Source organism: Capra hircus, chromosome 29, assembly GCF_001704415.2.
Source record: "Capra hircus breed San Clemente chromosome 29, ASM170441v1, whole genome shotgun sequence".
Lineage (NCBI taxonomy): Eukaryota > Metazoa > Chordata > Mammalia > Artiodactyla > Bovidae > Capra > Capra hircus.
In genome coordinates this window covers 36,573,547-36,595,694 of record NC_030836.1, presented here as the reverse complement: position 1 = coordinate 36,595,694, position 22,148 = coordinate 36,573,547, and the positions used below count along the sequence as shown (strand labels likewise).

The 22,148-nt window shown below is 51.9% G+C and overlaps 1 protein-coding gene across 6 annotated transcripts in view; it reads right to left on the bottom strand.

Moving 5' to 3' along the window:
• CD6 (CD6 molecule) overlaps positions 310-22,148 on the bottom strand; it is a 44,894-nt gene continuing 23,055 nt past the window's right edge. The window contains exons 2-13 of one of the 6 annotated variants that reach the window (XM_018043500.1): positions 13,734-13,802; positions 12,428-12,778; positions 11,569-11,880; positions 10,547-10,849; positions 9,010-9,075; positions 6,210-6,350; positions 5,772-5,867; positions 4,417-4,539; positions 2,782-2,853; positions 2,304-2,558; positions 1,901-2,020; positions 310-1,405 (exon numbers count right to left, since the gene is read on the bottom strand). In XM_018043500.1, coding sequence (XP_017898989.1) covers positions 1,341-1,405; positions 1,901-2,020; positions 2,304-2,558; positions 2,782-2,853; positions 4,417-4,539; positions 5,772-5,867; positions 6,210-6,350; positions 9,010-9,075; positions 10,547-10,849; positions 11,569-11,880; positions 12,428-12,778; positions 13,734-13,802 — 1,973 coding nt within the window. In that variant the 3' untranslated portion in view covers positions 310-1,340. The remainder of the gene's footprint in view (positions 1,406-1,900; positions 2,021-2,303; positions 2,559-2,781; positions 2,854-4,416; positions 4,540-5,771; positions 5,868-6,209; positions 6,351-9,009; positions 9,076-10,546; positions 10,850-11,568; positions 11,881-12,427; positions 12,779-13,733; positions 13,803-22,148) is intronic. The other 5 variants (XM_018043502.1, XM_018043501.1, XM_018043503.1 and 2 more) reach the window with 5 other exon arrangements.

Here is a 22,148-nt window from a genome sequence, read left to right as displayed (position 1 = left end):
CCCGCTGGGGGACAGTGTCCCCCTGGCCCCACTGATCCAGGGCTGGTTGGCAGATCAGGTAGGCGGGTGGTATTGAACTCACAGGCGTCTGTCCATCTCTTCCAGGAAAGCAGGCCCTATTTCTGCTGTACACCTAGCACTTTTCACGGTGCCGGGCCACAGTACATTTCCAATTTGCCCTGACATTTCCACCTCAATTAACAGAGCTGTCCCCACCCAACACACACACAACACACACACACACACGTACACACATACACACACAGCCTGAGTTCTGTGAGTTCAAGGACTTGTCACTGCACGCCCCAGTCTCATTCAGCAATGAGTTTAATCTTGGGATACTCAGAACAGGACACCAGAAGCTGGCTCTGAGCCCTCAAGCCTCTCCCTGGAGGCTGCCTGGACGCATTTACAGCTCCAGGAGTGACACTGATGACAACGTTCATCGGGGACGCTCCCATCAATCCAAGCAGACAGGTGGGAACCCAGGGCCTAGTGCAGCCTCTGGGCCCCTCCTGGAAGACGTCTCTGTGCTTCTGCCCCTACGGGGGCTGGGCCCCACTCTGGGCCCCTGGGGATAGAGGTGGGGCCTGGACAGGACCATCTTTGTAAACTGTAGGAGGCTCAGAATAAGGATCCGCTGTCCAGGGATGGTCACTGTAGAACAGGGCTGTGTCCCTGGTGGGCTCCAAGCATCTCTAGAGGCAGGGTTGGCCTCTAGCCCCAGCCCTGGTGGTTGGGGAGGGGCAGCCATCCTGATTGCTGTCAGTTGGCTGTGCCCAGGACGGCTGGACTCCTTGCTGGATGCAGGTACCAACCTGAGCTTAGCCTGGGTCAGCTGGTGCCCCACTCCCCAAGCCCCAGCACCCACCTGTCAGAGCAACACCAGCCCAACAGCTCCTGCACGTGAGGCTCCCCTGCCCCCAGCAGTACCCTTGAACCCTGAGTTGTCAGACACTCAGGCAACCAAAGCTCCAGACACACAAGAACTGGAAAGGGCCCCAGGAATCATCCAGCCTAGCCCCTCCACATGGCCTGCCAAGAAGTGGCCCAGACTCTGCTGTTGCTCACCCCCGAGGCAGAGAGCTCGCTGCCTCTCAGGGGTAGTGCCTGTGGTGCCCTGGGGCTGCTGTTTGGGGCCAGAGGAGGGCTGTGCTGGTAGGTTCTGTTGATGGATGGAAGCTGAGCCATAAGAGGTGTGGAGTTTCCTTTCCTGTCTCCAGGGGAGGACGATCAGCCCCTTGGGGATGATCGGGGAGGATGGAGGGGTGGGGCATGGAGCAGAGGGAGTATGCAGAGCAGGAGTCTGGAGAGAGGGAGCACACAGAGCTGAACCCTGGCTAGGCTGCTCCGATGTCATCATATTCTTCATCAGAGGAGAAGTCAGGCTGGGGAGCATGGGACCCTGTTTGAAAGGGAGGCTCAGGTCAGTGAGAGGCCCAGTCATTGCCCCTGGTGAGCAGGGACAGAGCTGAGCGGATCTGGACCCACCTCGTTCTCCCCCATGATGCTATATGAGATCATTTTATCATCTAGTTCATGATTATTGCCCTCGATAGAATGTCAGTCCTGAAGGCAGAGTCTTGTAGAGCAGGGCTGTGGTCCCCAAGTGCTGGGAGCCACTCTGTGACCACCATCTCCCCCATGGGGCCATCTGGCTGCTTCTGCCTGAATGCTTCCACTAATGGGGAGCTCACTTCCTATCAAGGTAGTCTCTTTGAATCTCTCTCCGTCCCACTTTCATTTTCTCTACCTCCTCAAATTCTTTTTTGTTTTTTGGTTTTTTTTTTTTTAAACTCACTACTTTTCTTCTTTTCCCCTTGAGCTGATGTATTCAGAGCTCCCCCATTAATCCACCCTCCAGTCCCTCTCCGTGCCCCCTCCCAGGATTCCTCCTCACCCCCGCCACTGGCACCTGGACATCCAAACTGCTCAGCAGAAAGGGGCTGGGGCGGCAGCTTGTAGTTCTGGTACCACTCGCCAGAGGAGGTGCTGGAGCTGTCATCAGCTGAGGGCCCTGCTGGAAAACCCCAGAGCCAGTCACCCTCTGCCAGGCTAGTTCACAAAGTGCCAGAGCTAGAAGGCCCTCAAGACTCGGTAAAGTCCTTAGCTTGACAACTGAAGAAACAAAGGCCCAGACAGGGCAAGAAACTTGTCCACGGTCACACAACAAGTGGCTGCTGAGCGGGGACTAGAATCCTGAACTCAGCCTGGCTCAGGGCTTTGAGCTTTACACTTCCTCCAGCCGGGTCCCATATAGGATAGGAAGCTGGAGGAGGTACACAGTCCTGGGCCTACCTTACCTGGAATAGTTGCCTGGGAGCCAGCCAGCTCCAAGTTGGGGGGCTGCTCCAAGAGGGGGTTCCTCTCTGTCGAAAACACTTGAGAGCTCCACAGAGGTCGCTTGCTGTTGGGGCTGTTACAATACATCTCCCCCGAAGATGTGCTGGAGCTGCTTTTGCTCCGTGGGGGAAGGTCCCGGGAGGGAGGTTGTGCAATGCAGTGTTCAGGGTTGGCAGGTGGAACTTCGGAGGCATGCACCTCTTCCAGTCCTGGGCCTGAAAAAGAGAATGGTGAGCAAGAAGATGCAGCGCAGCAAGAGGGCTTTAAGTTAGACCTGAGAAAGAACTTACTGCCAATGGGAATTGGTTAAAGTCAGGAAGGACCTGTTGAGGGAGATTGCACCGATGCTTCTCGAGGTGAGTGAGCTGCTAGGTCTGGAGGCAGTGCTGGAATCCTAGTCGCCTCCCTCCCTCCATGTCCCTCCCCAGGCTGACTCACCTTCCTCCAAGGGGGGCATCTGGAACCTGTTCTGCTGGGCCTCCTCCTCTGTGAAGCGGTGCCGCTGGGAATCTACAAGCAGAGGTGGCAGTGAGGAAGGAGGTGGGGAAGCCTCCACCTCCTTGTCCAGAGGAGCCCGGAGCAGAGGCTGGTGTTCTGTGGGATTCAGGAGGCTGAACAGGGCAGGAGAACCACCCTGACGTATGGAGGGGCTTAGTCTCTTTCATCAGATCCCAGGCTCACATTCTAATTTAGGCAGACCTTGAACCTCAATCTTAAACCAGCCCAGGGACAGGCTGCTTCTGGCCAGAAAGTGGAGCTTTCCCAGAGCAGAAGCCGAGGGTCTGGAATCAGCATCCTGGGCTGTGGTACCTCAATTGCAGAATCAGAGAGATGCAAATTCATAGCATCTTAAGGACCTGAGTGTCAGGAATCTGGGAGTCAGCTCTTTCAAACGTGTTACTTCTGACTTTTAGTCTCGGTGTCATATTAATAGCATTTTGGACTGCCGATCTTGGATCTTACATGACTGGGCTTAGAATCTCAGATTCTAAGGACACGCATCTCTGTGGCTCCCCAAGGCTGGTCCATGGCCCCTCAGACTGGAATCATCCACATTGCCCCTCCAGAGGCCCTGGTTCAGCTGGGGGTAGTCAGGGAGGCAAAGATGGCTGCTGTCCCCAGTGTCCATCCTGCCCACCACACAGTAATAGATCTCTGGCCTTCATCTGGACACTCAGCTGCCCAGGACAAGAGCTTTGTCTCCCTGCCTCTCTTGTAGCTGCTGGGTTTAAATTCTGGCAGGTGGAAAGTGAATGGGAGCCGTGTGGGTGTCCCTGGCATGCCGCTTTTTGCCTCCCCCATTCCCTCGGTCTAGAATGCAGACGTGGCAGTGAGCCATTCTGGACCATGAGGACAGGGCAACATCTTAGGGACTGCAGAGCAGCAAGAAAGGAGCCTGGGCCCCTCCAGCTTATCCAGATGATGTCATTTGGAGGCTGTGTCCCACACAACCAAACTCTCATCCTAGCTTATAAAGTAGGTCCCGGGTGGGGCTCAGGAAATTTTGATGAGCTCCCAAGGGATTCACGATAGCTGTGAGAGTCTCTGCTTTCCTCCGACCTCCTTGCATCACGTGGGCTCTGCCTGAGCACTGTTTTTCCTCCTCCTACATCCTCAGCAGGCAGAGAGCAGAGCTGGAGAAGCCAGCTAAGGGGTGCGAGCTGGGCTCATGGTGGAGGTGGGAGAGGAGGTGAGATTGAAGGAGCAGAATGGGACACAGAACGGGTGTGAGCGTGCGAGAAGCCATTTGAACTGGAGTCCCTCATATCGTACAGAGTTGCAGCCACATTTAGATGAATGTCGACGGACTGATTTTGAGACCCTGCATGGTCACAAACATCAGAGAAAAGGTAGTCCAAGGGGAAATGCCTTGAGATGTCTCCAGGGTCACAACACACTTGGAAAACGTCAGTGCAGGACCACTGAGAGTCGGTCCAGTGGTCACAACAAGGGAGGTGCCACCCTCGACGTGCAGGAGTCACTGGGGGGGAGCCTACTGCAGTTCCCCAGCCAGCTGGGCCCTCTCCCTGGAGCGGGCAGGTGGGCCCTCGGGAGTCGGGCCCAGGCACTCACTGTAGAAGGTGGTCAGGGCCACAGGAGGCTGGGTTCTGAAGTCATAGTGCTCATAGTCTGAGTCCGAGCTGGAATGCCAGTCTTCGGGGGGCGGGGCCTGGACCTGGATGGGCAGCTTGGGAACTGGGGAGAGAACAGAGTGGGGGCATGGCCGGGCAGAGCACAGAAAGGAGCAGAGAGAGGCGGCAGGCAGCATGGATGATGGGGACCGGAGATGGAGGGGCGGGAGAATGCCAGGCAGCCCACCTTGTGCAAGACTGTCAGGCCTGGGTAGTCTAAGCTCCCCCCATCCATTTCAAACACAGGGAACTAAATAACAGTTTTGTTTTTTGTTTTTTTAATTTAACAAACACATAGTAGTCACTACATGCCAGGCACTATTCCAACATTTACTAATATTGGGATGTCCAAAAAGTTCATCCGGGTTCTTCCATAAGATCTTACAGAGGGCTTCCCAGGTGGCTCAGTGGTAAAGAATTCGCCTGCCAATGCAGGAGATCTTATGGAAAAAAACTTTAATGAACTTTTTGGTCAACCCAGTATTATCTCATTTAGTGCTCATAATAACTCTGTGAGGCAGCTATGTTAGGGTCCCCATTTTACAGCTGGGGAAACTGAGGCACAGAGAGAGTCTCATATAGCCCAGAGAAGAGGCAGCGTGGCTCTTAATCTCTAGACCATGATATTCAGTGAGTGGCTGCTCTGGGCTCACCCTTGTGCTAGGTTCTGTGTTCACAGTCTCTTCTCAAATATATGGATCCTGTGTGCAAAGAATCTTTATAATATTTCTCTGACTTTTGTATTGGTTTTGTGTCATCGAACTCTTTCAAATAAAGGTGATTTAATACATTCATAACGCCATGGGATTAAACTCGAACTCCTTCACAAGACTTTCAAGAGATATACATCAGTATATCATTAAAGATGGATGACTGATTCCTTTTTTTGTTTGGAAAATATGAAATACAGTTATGTTCCAGGAAAACTTTGATGGGGCTCTGCAGACAGGCTGATTCTGGGCAGACTGTTAGAAGAGGTGATGATGTCACAAACCTACTGGCCAATTAGCAGAACAGAGCTCTCCTTGAGAACTAAGGTCCAAAATGCCTTGGCCCTGTTTTGGTCCAGAATTCAAAAGCCTAGAGCTCTAGAATGAGTGCACTGGAAGGTCATCTGCCCATTGAGGCCCAGACTGAGGCTAGACTTGTTCAAGATCCCATGAGCATGCGTGGGCTGGTCCAGGTCTCTTCTCCAGCTGGGGCACTGCTTTGACCTAAGCAGTACTGACCCTCCAGAAAGTATTCCCTTTTTGTCCTCCCCTGCCCTCCCCAACCCCAGGACAGGTGACATCCTACCTTCTTTGGCGATGGTGATGGGGACCTCTTGATAGTTTTCCATCCCTGCCGGGGTGGTGGTGGGTGAGTGCTGGTGGTTTACCACAGCAGGGAGGGCTGAAGGAGGGGAGGCAGAGATTCTACAAGTCACTTTTTGTGCCTTTCCAGTCTTCCTGGTTCTGTTCTGATAGAGACATTTCCCTCCTCACCTTCCCATATGCCCCTAAACACACACACATACAATGTGGTCCTCCCGTGGACCACTTCTGAAGGGCATGCTGGGAAAATCCTTCCCATCAGGAGATGCTTCTTGGGACCAGGGCTGGATGGCCATTGCTGGATCACCTTCACTCCTGCTGGCGACCCCCATGGCTCACGTTCCCCTGGGAAGACTGCACCTCAGGTCTGCTTGTTTTCATCCCTGAGCCTTTCCTGTGGCTCCCAGGACTCTGCACCTACCGTATTTTCCTTTAATTCTCAAGAGGATGATGGCTATGAAAACAAGTGAGATGAGAAGGAGAATTCCCAGAATGATGCAGGGGATGAGGAGCATTAGCTCTCGAGATTCCCAGTCCTTTGTTTTCACCATCACAGAAGATTCTGGAAGAAAGAACCCCAAATCAGGGAGAAAGAGGAACGGACATGGACTTTTCCCTGTCTATCTCACCTCTCCTTCCTCTGCACCTGACCCACTTCCCTTTTGGACCTCTCCTCTACCTCCCTTCTTTTTTTCCAATTTTCCCATCTGCTTTTAGGTGCCTGGTATATAGTGTGTGTTCAGTCATGTCTGACTCTTTGTGACCCCCTGGACTATAGCCCACCAGGCTCCTCTGTCCATGGGATTTTCCAGGCAAGAATACTGGAGTGGGTGGCTATCTCCTCCTCCAGGGGATCTTCCCAAGTGAAGTCACTCAGTTGGTCCGACTCATTGTGACCCCATAGACTGTAGCCAGACAGACTCCTCCGTCCATGAGTTTCTCCAGGCAAGAATACTGGAGTGGGTTACCATTTCCTTCTCCAGGGGATCTTCCAAACCCAGGGATCAAATCCAGGTCTCCTGTACTGCAGGCAGACTCTTTACTGTCTGAGCCACCAGGGGCTCCTGGGATCTTCCCAACCCAGAGATCAAACCCACACTTCCTGTGTCTCTAACACTGGCAGGCAGATTCTTTATCACTGCACCACCTGGGAAGCCCGTCTGGTATATGGTAGGTGCCTGAGAAATGCATACTGAATGAGTCATTGAATGAAACTTTCTCCTGGCCACCAGCCCAATAATCACTGCTCAATAATCACTGAGCAGCCACAATGTGCCAGGCACTAGACCTGGGGAGACAAATAGGACAGTAGTGTCACAGGCCTTGAGGGTCTCTGTCTAATGGGAAGATGGATGGACAAGCTGACTCAGTCCAGTTCAGTGAGATTCCTGGTGTGATGAAGGTATGGACAGGCGGGCATCCCTCCAAGCGACACTGATTCTCTGTGGGTTAGACCAGGGCTGGATTCCCAGAGAAGGTGGCTCTCAGCCTCTGCAGGCAGGGAACAGCATCAGGAGAGAGAGATCTCCTTCCCTTGGCCCAGATGCATCCCCCCTACTGGAGGTGCACTCCCTGAGGGAAGGGGTGAGGGCTAGAACTCCAGAACTTTCGGCCCTGAAGCCCTGGTGTGACTGTTTGCCTTCCCCTCCTTCCTGGCCCCACCCCTGCTGAAAATAATGCAGAGCAGAGAATGGATGGAGGCCACAGTGAAACCCTAACCGTCATCACCCCAGAGACCTGAAGCATCTCCTGCTCAGTGCAGAAGGCCTGGGGTGTGTGAACTGCAGGGCTGGAGGAAGGGGAGTGACAGTAACATGGGAGGCTGGGGGGATGAGCTCACCCAGGCCCCCTGACTGGCAGCAGGATCACCCCTCTCCCCGTCCTCACTTTCTCCCCTCCTCTTGAAAATGGAGCAGTTTGGGCCAGGCTGGGAACTGGATGTAGCAGCAGGAAGAAGGTGCAAGGCAAAGACTGGGCTGGGGGTCTGGGGGAGGCCTGTGAACATGAGCCAAGAGGGTCAGGGGCTGAAGGAGGGGCTGCTGGATCATGGGCTGGAGTGTGGTCCTTAGAGAATAGGTCTCCATAAATGCTTTGCTCCTCTGAGGGTAGAGTGGTCCCCTACCCCAACCTCAGGAATTAAAAGTGTGAGAGGGTATGTGTAGGGGTCCTCACCGGAGCTCACTCTAAAGCTTTTCATTCCCTCTCTGTACCCTTATCCATCGACAGGTTCTCTGGCAGAACTTGGTGGCCTTCTGCCCCCTCCCCAAGCTACCCATTGCCTCTGGAAAGGATCTGAAACAAGGAGACAGAAGCAGAGGGAGGAGTAAGCCTATAAATGAGGGCTGACCCCTGTGCTTATCCTGGGGCTGCCAAGGGGCTCCACTCCTGGACTAAGTCAATAAATAAGAATAACTGATGCCCAGACAGTGCTTACTGTGTACTGAGCCCTGTTGTGAAGTATGCTCTTCACCGGAGACTCACAGCAACAATGCTAAGTGAGAAGTACTGTGATTCTCATCCTCATTTTGTAGTCTAGGATCTGAGGCTCAGAGAGGTTAAGAACTGCCCAGCATCACACCGCTAGCAAGAGGTACAGCTGAGAGTTGGGCCCCAGAAGTCGACTCCCAAGATGGCTAAGCTACACACAACTGGAGGACAGCCCAAGTGTGGATTCGGAGTTCAGAGCCTCAGATGCAGGTTCCAGGCAACAGTGGCAGGCTGGCAACCCACCCTCTGAGCCTGAGCTGCTGCTTCTGTGTAAGGGTTGCAGGAAGACCTCCCCAGGGGGCTGCTGGGAGGATTAAAGGGTTGGGAAATAATAACTGTCAAGCCCTGGCCAGTGCCCAGCACATTATAAACACACTGGCTGCTACCCTCGGCGTCCCCACTCTCTGGCTGGTGTCAGATCAGCTCTGACTCTCTCCAGCTCTGTCCTCCTGCCCTACACGAGCTCACGGAGAGTGGGAAGAGGACTCCTGCCTATGGAATGTCAGGATTCAGGGAACTGTGGAGCTGACATGCAGAGGCAGATGAAATGAGCAGAGCACAGAACACCCAGAGAGCCCAGGGACAGTTGGGGAGTCAAGTTCATTGTCTGGAGAAGGGGGATGGGGGAGAGACCATTAGACCCCTCTCTCTCTCTCTCTCACACACACACACACACACACACCATGCATGCACGCAAATAAGGTTCTGGAAAATCTGCCCCCAAGGATACTCACCCACAGTGACTGGCTGACCACTTGCAGGGACTTCAGTAGTGGACAGATTGAGCAGACTCCGGGCACCTGTTAGAAAGCACCACTCATTCACTCAGCACGTGCACCCAAGCACCTGGGTGGCCGGGCTTTGTGCTAGAAAGTGGACAGGACAGACAAGTGGCCTGAAACTGGGGGCGTGTTCCCACTGGGGCCCATGGCTGAGTCCCACACCCCACAATAAAGAGGATCTGATGGATTAAATGCAAGGACGATTCTTTGGTTAAAATAAAGGGCTAATGAAAGAATTAGCCCTTCCTTCTGTATAATCTGCTAGAGAACCCAACTATTTCCCTTTTCCATCTTGTATTGAATTTGTTCTTCACACCTGCCTCAAGAAGTGGGAAGCTGACAGTCTCATCATTATCATAATCATTTGACTGGTAAGGGAGGGGGCTTACAACATTCCATAGTGGATACTGTCTGATTTCCTAGCTACTCTGTGAAGTGCCTGGTATCAACATCTGCATATTCATGAATGAAGCCTCCCAGCTGGTAATCAGCAGAGCCAGAATTCATAGCCTGGTGTCTGAACTCCACAGGGATGCTGACACTGTGTTTGTTCAAGTCTAACGCTTTTGCTTCTTCACATTTTAACACCTCGGAAATAGGGGTGGTAATATCAATCAATTCAATTGATGGCGTATCAAGAGTTTATTTTGGCAGCGTTTTTGTCCCCGGTGGTGCATAAAAGAATAACTGTGAAAGTGAAAGTTGTTCAGTCACGTCCAACTCTTTGCGACCCCATGGACTAGTCCATGGAATTCTCCAGATCAGAATACTGGAGTGGGTACCCATTCCCTTCACCAGGGGATCTTCCCAACCCAGGAATCAAACCTAGGTCTCCTGCATTGCAGGCAGGTTCTTTATCAGCTGAGCCACCAGGGATGCCCAAGAATATTGGAGTGGGTAGCCTGTCCCTTATCCAGTGGATCTTCCTGACTCAGGAATTGAACCGGGGTCTCCTGCATTGCAGGATTCTTTACCAACTGAGCTACCAGGGAAGCCCAATAACAGTGTGACTCATGATCAATGCCATCTTAGACTCGGTGAAACCCAATTCACAGAGCAGGTAGGAGGCTTTGCTGAAATACATACCAAGTCCCCAGGAACGCCTGGCATCTGATTAGAGCTCCAGACACTGTAGCCCTATTATTAGTGTCTTCTAATTTTTTTTACGGTGATCACCAGCCCTAGGATAGCAAATTGATTTTGTTTCCTGAGCCAACTCGTTACTAGGGAACACTGTTTCATATATAATAATGCCTTAATAAAGGTTGGATTCATGATTCTGGGGCTGTGTCAAGGATCTGGGGGAAAGAATACCTGATCAATATTGTGTACCCTGGGCACAGTAAGGGCCATGGTCCCTCTTATGCCAGTATTTGCCATTCTTGATCTAGCCCAAGCTCTAGCCCTTGGGCTACAAGTTCTTAGGTTGTGGATTCAGATGGAAGTCCTGAGGACCGGAGAGTGGAGTGGGGAGGAGGAGGAAGGGTACCTGAGCAGAGGACCCTGGCTGCCTGGGACTGTCTGCAGAGGTTGGAGTTGTTGAACCGCCAGAAGCATTTGGAGAGGGTGGACTCCCTTCCCTTGCATGAGTAGTACATCTTGCCCGACAAGGAGTGGGGCAGCCCCTTGGGCACCCGGGCCACGGTCCCACAGCCCAAGTCCTGGCAGAGCACGTTGGCCTCTGAGTCGTACCACTCACTGTCACACACTGTGTTCCAGACCCCTCGGAAGTACACCTCCACCTGCCCCTCGCAGGGGTCAGTGCCCCCGGTCAGGCGCCAGGACTGGTGCTCTGCAGGGGGTGGGGGGGTCAGAGTCAGGTCAGGATCCTTTGGGTGAAAACCCCCACCAGCCCTGACCTTGGATGCAGACTCCCCAGAGCCAAGGGGTCTCCAGATGCTCCCCCTTCTGCCTCTGCACACCCCTCTTGTCCGCCCTGTCTGCTCTGGCTGACCCTGTGCTATCTACATCTCTGCTGCTCAAAGCGTGGTTCAAGGACCGGCAGCTTCAGCATCACCCAGGACCCTGTTAGAAATGCAGACTCTCAAGCCCTGCCTCAGACCTACTGACTCAGAATGTACCTTGGACAAGATTGCTCCTCCCTCTCCAATCTTGGGCACAAGAAGAGAAGCCCTGGCTGGACCAGAACTTCCAGTCCTCATCGGGGGGTCGCTGACAGCCTCCTCAGGGCCTCCCTGCCTCCAGCTCCCCTTGCTGCACTGAGCCAGGTGACAAACTCTCACTTAGGAAGAGCCTCGTCTGATGTCACCCATTCCAGGAGGCGGGCAGGCTTCACCCTCCACCTCTGCGCTGTCTGCTGCCTCTTAACCCCACCTGGCTGCCTTTCTTAGGTCATGCGCCACTCTCTCTCCGGAATAATGTTTGCTTGGGCCTCACCTTCCCTTTGGACTGGGACCTCCCACGGGCAGGGTGGGTCTCTCCAGCACTCACGGAGGCCCAGCAGGCCTACAGTGAGTGCTGGATGACCCTGGATCAGCATCACCCACTCACCTGAACACACCACTCCAGCGTCCTCCTTGTGGCCACAGTACCCATTTCCGGGCAGCCCCGGGCAGTCCCACAGGTAGGTCTCCAACCCAGTGCAGTTCACTTGGTCCCAGTGGATGCGTCCTTGGCCAGGGGCGAAGTGCAAGCCGGGCAGGGCCTGGACGGCCCAGCCGCAGCCCAGCTGCCGGCACACCACGTGAGCATCCTCCAGGTCCCATGTGTCGTCACACACCGAACCCCACTGGCCGTGCTGCAGCATCTCCACGCGGCCCTCACATGGGCTGCCACCACCCACCAATTTCAAATCGCGTTTTTCTGGGGATGGGAGAATGGGTTTGGGGATGGGAGGAAAGAGGGAGAGGAAGGGACGGGGTGAGAGGATTGTCTGTAGGGACTGGGCAGGGGCGTGGTTCCCCGGGGTTGTAGACCCAGGGAGAGGGGCTTGAGAAGACTGTCTGTCAAGGCTGGGGACCTGGGTTTGGGGAGCCAGTGGTAGGGGCTAGTAGCCTGGTGGGCGGTACTAAGGAATCTCCTCTCTGGGCCTCGTGGGCAGGCTGAGGGGCAGACTAGTGGGTGGAGCTAGAGACCCGGTGGGCGGGGCCTGAAAAGCCTGGGGAGCCGAAGAGCTAAGAGATGCTGGGAACCTGGCCTGTTTATGTACTAGCGGGTAGGGGTGCTGCTGGCGCCTCCGGTGTGGGAACTGGTTGTATTTGCGTCGCTGGTGGGTGGGGTTTCAGTTCAGAGGGCGATGCTTGGGCCCAGGGGCCAGAACTGAGGACAGGATGGAGGGGGAGGGGCCGAAGGCCTGGGAGGTGGGACGGGCACGGGGCCTGGCGGCGGGTGCGGGTTAGTCCGCTCGTACCTGTACAGTTGACCTGGGCGGGCCACTCGTCGCTGCGGCAGTCTCGCTCCACCACCTTGCAGCTCAGCCATTCAGGGCCGCTGCACTGGACGGCAGGGGCCAGGGCCCCTGTGGTGGTGGGGGCCCAGCTGGCATTCCACGCGGCTCCCCAGGGCGGCGGCTCCGGGGTCTGCAGGACCGGCAGTTCCAGCCGGTGAGCCTGGCCACAGTCCAGCGAGCTGCACAGGGCGTGGGAGGCATCGAGCTCCCAGAGCGCCCCGCACACGGGCTGCCACGACTCCTGGAACCAGACCTCCACTGTCCCGTCGCAGCGGCTGCTCCCATTCACCAGACGGACCTGGAGTCGCTCCCCTAGAAGCGCCAGACATCAGCTGAGCCTCAGCAGATGCTGATGCTGCAGACCCCAGGGATGGAAGGGGGTGGAGAGGCGCGGACAGCGGCCAAGGGCTTCACCGCGGATCTGCTGCTTAACCTTGGACGGTCCCCTACCCGCTCTGGGCCTCAGCCTTCCTGTCTGCAAAATGGGAGCTGGGCTGGCTCCTCCCCTGACCCTTTGGTCCTCCTTACAATCAGGAAAGGGTAGGGCCGAAGGTGATTAGAGGTTAAGATGAGTTAACCCTGGGGTGTCCAGTCCCCACAAACTCTTCTCTCTTGCCTCCGCCTCCAGTCACCTTGTGTGAAAGGAGGTTGTGGGCTCAGAGACACCCCCATCCCTCCTCCCCTCCCCCACCCCCACTTCCTCCCAGTACTGTAGGGGCCATATTTCCCCTCCCAGGCTCTTCCACTGTTTTGAGAGTACTACCAAGGAGGATGGGATCATGACTCTGGAAACTTTAAGGATGGACATGGGGTTGATGATGGGGTTAAAGATGGGCCATTTCAGTGAGTGGCAGTTCCTCTTCCCCAGAGCCTGCCTCCTGCTTCTGCCCAGGGTTGCACAAAACTTTGCACAGAGTGGATCCTTAAACATCTGTTGAGTTAAACAGGCCCCATCTGGTGGAACCCCACTACCCCTACCAAGAGTCCTTTAGCTTGTTCTCAACAAATCCTCTTTAAATGCTCACTGAATACTTTGCCCACATGTGCATGATTTTTGATCAATAGCCTCTTAAAGATGGCAGCACTAAGATCTCAAAGTGAATCTAGTGGTGGAACTTCAGGCGTTGGGTCAGGAAGGAGAAGTGTTGTCTGAAGTTAGGGAACCTCCCTGGGACCATAAAAACCCATTTCCCTTTTCCATCACACCAGCAGACCACCTGCTTGGTCTCAGAAAGCTGCCTGTGAGCCCAGTAAGATCTTCCCTTACCTGGTTGCAAGGTCTGGCTCTCTGCCCTGGTGGTGTTGGGCTGGTCAGATGGGGTTGGAGATGGGTGACCTGAAATTAACCAGCAACAGCTGTGGTGGGTGAGTGAACTCCAGCCTGAGGAGGGCACACAGGTGAAGAGTAGGGGGGACTCTGGAGCCTGGAGTGTCTACATGGGGCCTCTGCTAAGACAGGGCCCTCAACCTTGGGTGCATTTACCTCCTTCAGGACATGAAAATTCTCAGCATCCCCCACTTCATCTATTATTGTGCACACGTGCTCAGAAATCAGAGGAGAGCAGAAAGAACAACTGTGGCTTTGGGGCCAGACCCACTCACTGCCTGAGTGAGCACAGAGGGGTTACTCACTGCTCTCGGCCAGAGTCCCAATTCGTTTACAATAACACTTAAGAAAGTATTGTAAGGCGAAAAGGAGACAATACCAGTAAAATATTTCACATATATCAGTAGCTCGAAAATGGGAGTTATTATTAGGAAAAACACTTCTGGTTTGGAAAATTTGTTTGAGAAATTCCTACCAGACTTTAGGGTAGTTGGCACATCCTGGACTGGGAGCCGTTGGACTATGAAGTACCTTCAGACACTGAGAAACTAACATTTGCCGAGGGCCAATTATATGCCAGGTCTTTGCATACAGTATTTCATTTTCCTTCAATAACACAATGAGGTAGGTATTAGCATCCACTTTTTAGAAATTAGAGAAGGGAAGCCCAGAAAATAGAAATCAGTTGTCTGTGCCAAACTGTGTCCGTTTATTCTTCCAGAGCCTCTGTCCACTTTGCCCTGAGAGGCTGACCTGTTTGGACTAAATCAGCATCTTGTAGGGCCCTTGGGCTTCTGTTGGGCTCAGCCAGTGGTGAACCCCTACAGAGAGACGAGGGAGGGGAGGAGTGAAGTCGTGGAGTTATCCTCCTGACTTCCTTCTCATGCAATCCCTTGGGTAGCCTGATCCTTCATCTGAAGGTCATTGCTTATCTCCAGGGGCTCACCTCTGCTTGACTTTCTCCTTCTGGATCTCATTGACTGCTCTGTGGTCTTGTCTCCTCTGGCTAAGGACGGTGACAGCTCAGCTGCTCCAAGCACCTGGTTATCACATTATTCTTTCCAAATAAGACCCCTTCAAACTCCTATTTTGAAGGTGCCACCTGTTTCCTGTTGGGATGCTGGCTGATACATGGCCTGAAGCCACCCAGCTAGCAAGTGGCAGAGCCAGGATATGAACTGTCTCCGAGGAATGGGCTCCATGCTGGGCATGGCTATTCTGGTTTGCAGAAGCGTAAAGGGGGGATATGGTTGGGACTGTGAGCTTACTAAGGAACTCCTCTGTGGTTCCAGATTCTCCTGTCCTTAGTTTGGAGCCTTCGATGTCTAGGCAGAAAGACATGTGCCCACTGCCAGGTCAAGGTAGGTAAGAGTCAGTGAGCCTCCTCCATCTCTTTCTGCTCTGTTGGGGCCAAATTAGAGATCCTGGATTCCAGATTCAACCACAGGATGGAGGAGGATGTTGACCCATCTTGAATTTTGTGTAAAAAGTGCAGCTTTTTAGTGTTAAGCCACTTAGCGACTCAGCAACAACTAAATGAAGAGTTTTGAGATGTATTTATTATCACAACCTAGCCCAGCCTGGCCTGAATGATACAAGAGCTGAAGATTCAGGCATGACTACTACACAATCTCAGCCTCATCTGAGACTATTCCATGGACTCACTCCTGGATGAGCATACAAGCCTGTGCACGCGCGCGCACACACACACACACACACGCGTGCGTACCTGCAGACACAGCTCCCCTACAAGCATCCAACCAGGCTACTCCATCACTCAGACAGAAAATAATCAGACCTTTAATTGCCTGTTCTCACCAACTCCCTGGTTGGCTGCCTAGCCTGACCTCCTGAGGGTGAAATGACTCAGAATTCAGAGCACAGACTCTGCGGCTAATATCACAGTCGGAGCAAGAATTCAGATGCCCTCAAGTCAGAACTGCAGAATCTCAGTTCCCGCAGCAATGGTCCCAGCACTCCAGTGTAATTGTTATTTCTGTGTGTGCTGGGGAAAGGGGGAGGGGACGGGGGAATTGGACGGCTGGCTGCAGTGCTTGAGTGTATGATTGTGGTGTGTGTGTGTATGTGTGTATGTGGTTGTGGCAGTATGTGTACCCTGATGTGTATGTCTTTGCATGTATATATGAGTGTGTATGAGGCTGTAACTATATGTGTGTGTTAGGGGGGCTCTAGCTCACTTCTGTGCACCTCTCTGTGGGTCTGAGAAAACATTTCTCATACATAAAGGCACACATGTTTTCAACTAGATCAGAAAACCCTGGAGGGCAGGGCCGAAGTCTGGGTCAGCCCCACATCCCCCAGGGTGCCCAACACAGTGTTTGTTGATTAACTGACTGAGTGAAACAGTGAGCAGGGGGTGTCAACTCCAAGGACAACTGTTGCGAAGGCAGTTTATTGATACCAGCGATACTCGATTTGTTTTCTGTGTCACAGGCATTTTCCTGTCCCTTTTCCCAACAAGTGAGGCTGACTTTTGTGTTTGGACTTCTGTGCTGCAGAAACAAAAGCAGACATTACCTCTCAGCCTCCTTCCATCCAGGCCTCAGTTCACAGAGGGCCCAATGCAGGATCCACACTTCCCAGACCTCATTTCTGCCTATGTTTCACATTTTTCCATAAATTTGATTCACATTTTTGCTGCAATAAATTCATTTGGAAAGGAACCTTTACCCTGTCTTAAGAATTCACTTTACAATGCAAAGATGCCTGAATGTAAAAATATTCATTACAGTTTTTTGAACAGCAAACAATTGGGAAAAGTGAATGCCCATGTGTTGGGAAAATTGCAGAATAAAGATGGTCCATTTACATCATGACATCTTATGCAGCCTTTGTAAAGAACGAAATAAACATATCATTTGGAAGGATTTCCATGGGGACTGGTATGATTATGTGAACATGGAGGGAAGTATGGAAGAACACAGACCAGGTTATGAAAATGGGTAAATTAGAAAGGTGAGTGGAAATTCCCTGGTGGTGCAGTGGTTAGGACTCAGCGCTTCCGCTGCCAAGGGCATGAGTTCAATCCCTGCTGGGGAAACTAAGATCCCACAAGCCAGGTGGCCCATGCATCAGAGGGCCCTGCACTTAGAAAAGTCTTGGACTTGCTCTAATGCTCTGTCGTCTCCATCTCAAAATCCTTAACAATTTTGAAGCATAAGGTACTGCATTTTCATATTGCAATCAGTCCTGCAAATTATGTTGCTGATCCTGCCAGAAAGGAGGGAGAGAAAAAAGAAAACAAGTGATGAAAGAAAGAGAAAAAAGGCTACACTTCAAAAAATCATGTATATAGATGATTGTACACAATTTTATATAGACTCCATCTATATGAGATTAGGTACAGAGGTAGGTACACAGAAAAATTAGAAAATATAGCAATATAAATGGGTATTTTGTATTGCTTGCCTAAAACAGAAAGGAACTATAAAAATAAGTACACTAAAAATAAAGCCACACTAGGGACTTCCCTGGTGGTCCAGAGGTTAATGCTCCATGCTTCCAAAGCAGAGTGTGTGGGTGTGATCGCTGGGCAGGGAACTAAGATCCCACATGCTGCACATGTGGCCAAAAAATAAAAATGAATAAAGATATATTCTCCCCCATAAATAAAAATAAAGCCACATTATAAATGTTGAAAGACACAGCGTCATCAATTAGAGACTCTGAGGAGATCAGCAAGAACGACGGAACACTGAAAATAAAATAATTGAAAACTTTTCTTGCTAAGTAGCTCAGTGTTATTTAATGCTCAGTTCATTTACCTCCTGAAACTCTCCTGTGTGTGTGTGTTAATTGCTCAGTCATGTCCAGCTCTTTGTGATCCCATGGACTATAGCCCATCAGGCTCTCTGTCCATGGGGATTCTCCAGGCAAGAATATTGGTGTAGGTTGCCATTCCCTTCTCCAGGGGATCTTCCCAACCCAGGGATCAAACCCAGGTCTCCTGCTTGGCAGGCAGATTCTTTACTCTCTGAGCCACCAGGGAAGCCTCAAATTCTCGTGTGTACCCAGAAAACGGTCTTGAGTTGAGCCCACATTCTGGAAACTTATGGACCAAGAGGGATAAGGAAAGGAGGGGAGGGTTTCCCAGCAAGAGAGGAAAGAAGTTGAGAGAGCTATCCCCGGCCCAGGAAGACGGCAGCTTTTTTAGGCTGGTCCCAAGCAGAGTGGGGCAGGACATTACCTGGGGTGGCAAGAAGAAGATGCCAGGGGAGGATGAAGTGAAGGAGACAGGGGACAGGGAAAATGAATGCACTGCAGAGCCACCTTTCCTGAAGCCTAAGAAAATGGGCCACTCCTCCCCTTCCTGGGTCGCCAGGCCCATGGGACTTCCCCTTGGCTTCTGGGAAATGAAAGACGCAGGGAGGGAGGAGGTACAGACACTGAAGGAAAGGGGGTGTTTTCCCAGCTGATGCCCCAGCTGGCCAGCCCAGTGTCAGAACAAGGCCTGCGGGGAGAGTTTCAGGTCCCTGTAGGGGCTGGGGGAACTCAGGCCTGGCCACACCCGCACACCCACGTAGGGGAGTGAGATAAACACCACCTACCATAGCTAAGGGAACCTGCAACCCCGGCCCCATCGATGTCTCAAGAAACAGGTAGGTGCATGGTAGATGCTCACTGAGTGGATGATGGATGGAGAGATGCTGTGCAGAAGCGAGAGAATGGTGGAGACGGGCTGTAAGACATATACGAGGACTTTCCTGGTGATTCAGTGATTAAGACTCCAAGCTCCCAATGCAGGGAGGCCAGGATCGATCCCTGGTCAGGGAGCTAGGTCTCACATGCTGCAACCTGGTGCAGCCAAATAAATAAATATATTTTTAAAAAATGAAGAAGAACCAGTGTGGGGAACATGGAAGGTGATATTTGCTGAAAGCATATCTTTCTTTCTTTAATATCAGTGTAAAGTGTTTGTGAGCACATGTGTCAACAGCCTTAAAAATAAAAAACAAAACAAGCCCTTCTGATCCAATAATTCCACTTCTGGGAAACTTTCCTAAAGAAATGATCAGGAATACAGTACCACATAGCAGTAAGCCTCCACTAGTCGAAAATTGGAAAGTTCTCAATTATTTTTTTTCCAGCTGAGCCCGTTTGTAACTATGTGACTCGGGCAAATCATTGACCTCACTGAGCCTCAGCGGCCCTTCTGTAAAACAGAAGCAACAAGCACTTACATGGCAGGCTTGCCATGAGGATTAAGGGAGATGATGCAGCCAGGGAGCTCAGTGCCTTGGAGCACCTTGAGCTGCTGCCCTATTAAGTAAAAGTCTGAGGCTATGTAGTTTCTAACAGTAAATATATCAACAACAACAAAAACCCAATCGGAGACCACTCATTTGTCTAGAAAGGGGAGATTGGTTAGGAAATCAGAACGTGTAGAAAATATTTGCAAAAAAAGTAACCAAGAGTTTTTTAGGACATGTTGCTAGGTTAAGTGATCAACTTAAGCAGGGAAAGGTCAAAGGCAGGAGGAGAAGGGGACGACAGAAGACAAGATGGTTAGATGGCATCACCAACTCAGTGGACATGAATTTGAGCAAGCTCCGGGAGATGCTGAAAGACAGGGAAGCCTGGCGTGCTCTAGTCCATGGGGTCACAGAGAGTCGGACACGACTAAGTGACTGAACAACAACAACCAGGATACACAGTTCCCCCAGTGCCCGCCCTGCCCTTGGCTTTAAGCTTCTGAAGGCCTTCCAGAACCCAAATTCAACTCTCCGTTCTAGCCTCTCATCACACCCTGGACTTTCCTCTGTGACCCCAGCCAACAGACAAGTCTGTACTTTGTGAGCAGTTTCATTGCCATAAGTCCTATGAGATTCTAAGTGTCCCATGTGTACCCCAAGGCCCACAGACCCCAGTGCAGCGTTCTCCCCAGCTGTTGCTCTGGGACACTGCTGGGGAAAGGGCAGAGTGTGCACCTCTCCAGGACTAGGACCAGGCCCCTGGGGCTGCAGAGCCCACAAGCTTTGGGAGCAGCGTGGGCCTGATGGCCTGGACATCACCGTGAACCATGTTCATGCAGACCCACTTTTGTTACCTGAGAAAGGTGATGAAGACTAGTTAACCCCAGGATGGCTTGCCTCCCAGGCTGGAGCTGGGGGCCCAGATATTCACAGAGGGCAGCGCTGGTTCAGAGAGTGGTCCAGAAACATCCAACTGAGCTCTGGCCCTGAGATTCACTGGGTGGGCACTGGACTGCCATTCCCAGTTTGCAGACAGACATTTGGGATGCAACCAGAAGGGCACCTAGTGTTCTACTTCCAACCTACACTGAGGAGAGTTGTTGCCCATCTCAAGGATCTCAAGTTCAAAGGACAGGGAATAGGGAAGGACGTTGTGGTTCTTCCCATTGCTCTGATGGGGAAAGTGAAGGCCCCAAGACATGCCGAGTACCCCCTACAATCTCCAGGCACAGCTCAGTGATACAGTTGACATTTATTCACTACTTTCATACACCAGTCCTTTTAAAAATACTTTAGATGAATTAACTGATTGAATTCTCATAGAAAGTCCACAAAGTAGGGAAACCAAGGAGCAAAAAATTTAGTAGTAATTTGCCCAAGTTGACACAGCTAGAAAATAGCAAAGCTAGGAGTCTAACCTATAGAATCGGACACGACAGCAACTGAGTGACTGAACAAGGATTCAAAACCAGGCTGACTGTTTCAAGAATCCACACTCTTAACCAGTCTACTCCACTGGACTGGAATCCAGCATCCTGCTTTCTGGTTCAGTGACCATGCCGAGGGTAAGGGGCAGAGATCTCTGACCACCCGGGTGGGCTTCCAAACTCCTCCCAACTCTACCATGCTCAGCCAGCCCTGAACTCAGACAGCCCACCCCCAAAGGTGATATATCCCGTTGTCTCCCACGTGTCTAGCGGTTAGGATTCCTGGTTTTGATCTAGGCGGTCTGGGTTTGACTCCCAGTGGTGGAGTACTACCCTTTTGGAGAAGGAAACAGCAACCCACTCCAGTATTCTTGCTTTGAAAATCCCGTGAACAGAGGAGCCTGGGCAGGCTGTGGTCTATGGCGTCACAAAAGAGCTAGAGACGACTGAACAACCAAGCAACAACGGAGGTGATACAACTCAGAACCCAGCCAAGCCTCAGGGACCAAGTCTTAGAAGGGCCCTGACTGTAAAGATGCGCAGAAGGGAGCAAACTGTCCTTTCCCAGGGCAGGAGCCTCTGGGATGGCTTTTGTCCCCTGGCCCCACGACAACGACGAGATGAGGTCTGGCAGCCCAGCCAAAAGCGTCCCCACCTCTTCTCCACTTGTTCTCCACACAGCCTGGCTCCAGAGCCCCCTGAACTCCCTTGCCTCGCTTCTGAGGCCAGAGGAGAACTGGTTGGAAATGAAGAGCCAGTCAATGCCTGATACCCCCAGGGAATTTAGAGGGAGGAGCCTGAGCTGAAGAGTGTGGAATTCCAGTGAATGGTTTTTTTGTTGTTTTTAGAGAAGTCCCTTGAGGTTGTTGATGGAGAGCAATTATTTTTGCTCTTTGTTTTTTAAGTTTAATGCTAGTTTTATTTACTAATAGCTAAGAAAAGCCGTGACAAACTTAGACAGCGTATTAAAGAGCAGACACATCACTTTGCCGACAAAGATCTGTATAGTCAAAGCTGTGGTTTTTCCAGTAGTCCTGTACCGATGTGAGAGTTGGACCATAAAGAAGGCTGAGCGCCTAAGAATTGACGCTTTTGAATTGTAGTGCTGGCAAGACTCTTGAGAGTCCCTTGGACTGCAAGAAGATCAAACTGGTCAATCCTAAAGGAAATCAGCCCTGAATATTCACTGGAAAGACTAACGCTGAAGTGAAGGGCCAATACTTTTGGCCACCTGATGCAAAGAGCTGACTCGTTGGAAAAGACCCTGATGGTAGGAAAGACTGAAGGCAAGAGGGGAAGGGGGCAACAGAGGATGAGATGGTTGGCTGGCATCACTGACTCAATGGACATGAGTTTGAGCAAACTCAGGGAGATAGTGAAGTACAAGGAAGCCTGACATGCTGCAGTCCATGGGGTCAAAGAGTTGGACATGACTTAGTGACTGACAACAAGGATCCATAGTGGAACAGTGAACCTCTAAAATTCTTTGTTTTCTTTTATAATCTTTATTTTAGGGACTTTCCTGGTAGGGCTTCCCAGGTAGCAAGTGGTAAAGAACCCACCTACCGATGCAGAAGACATAAGAGATGCGGGTTCAGTCCCTGGGTGGGGAAGATCCCCTGGAGGAGGGCATGGCAACCCACTCCAGTATTCTTGCCTGGAGAATCCCATGGGCAGAGGAGCCTTGCGGGCTACAGTCCATGGGGGTCGCAAAG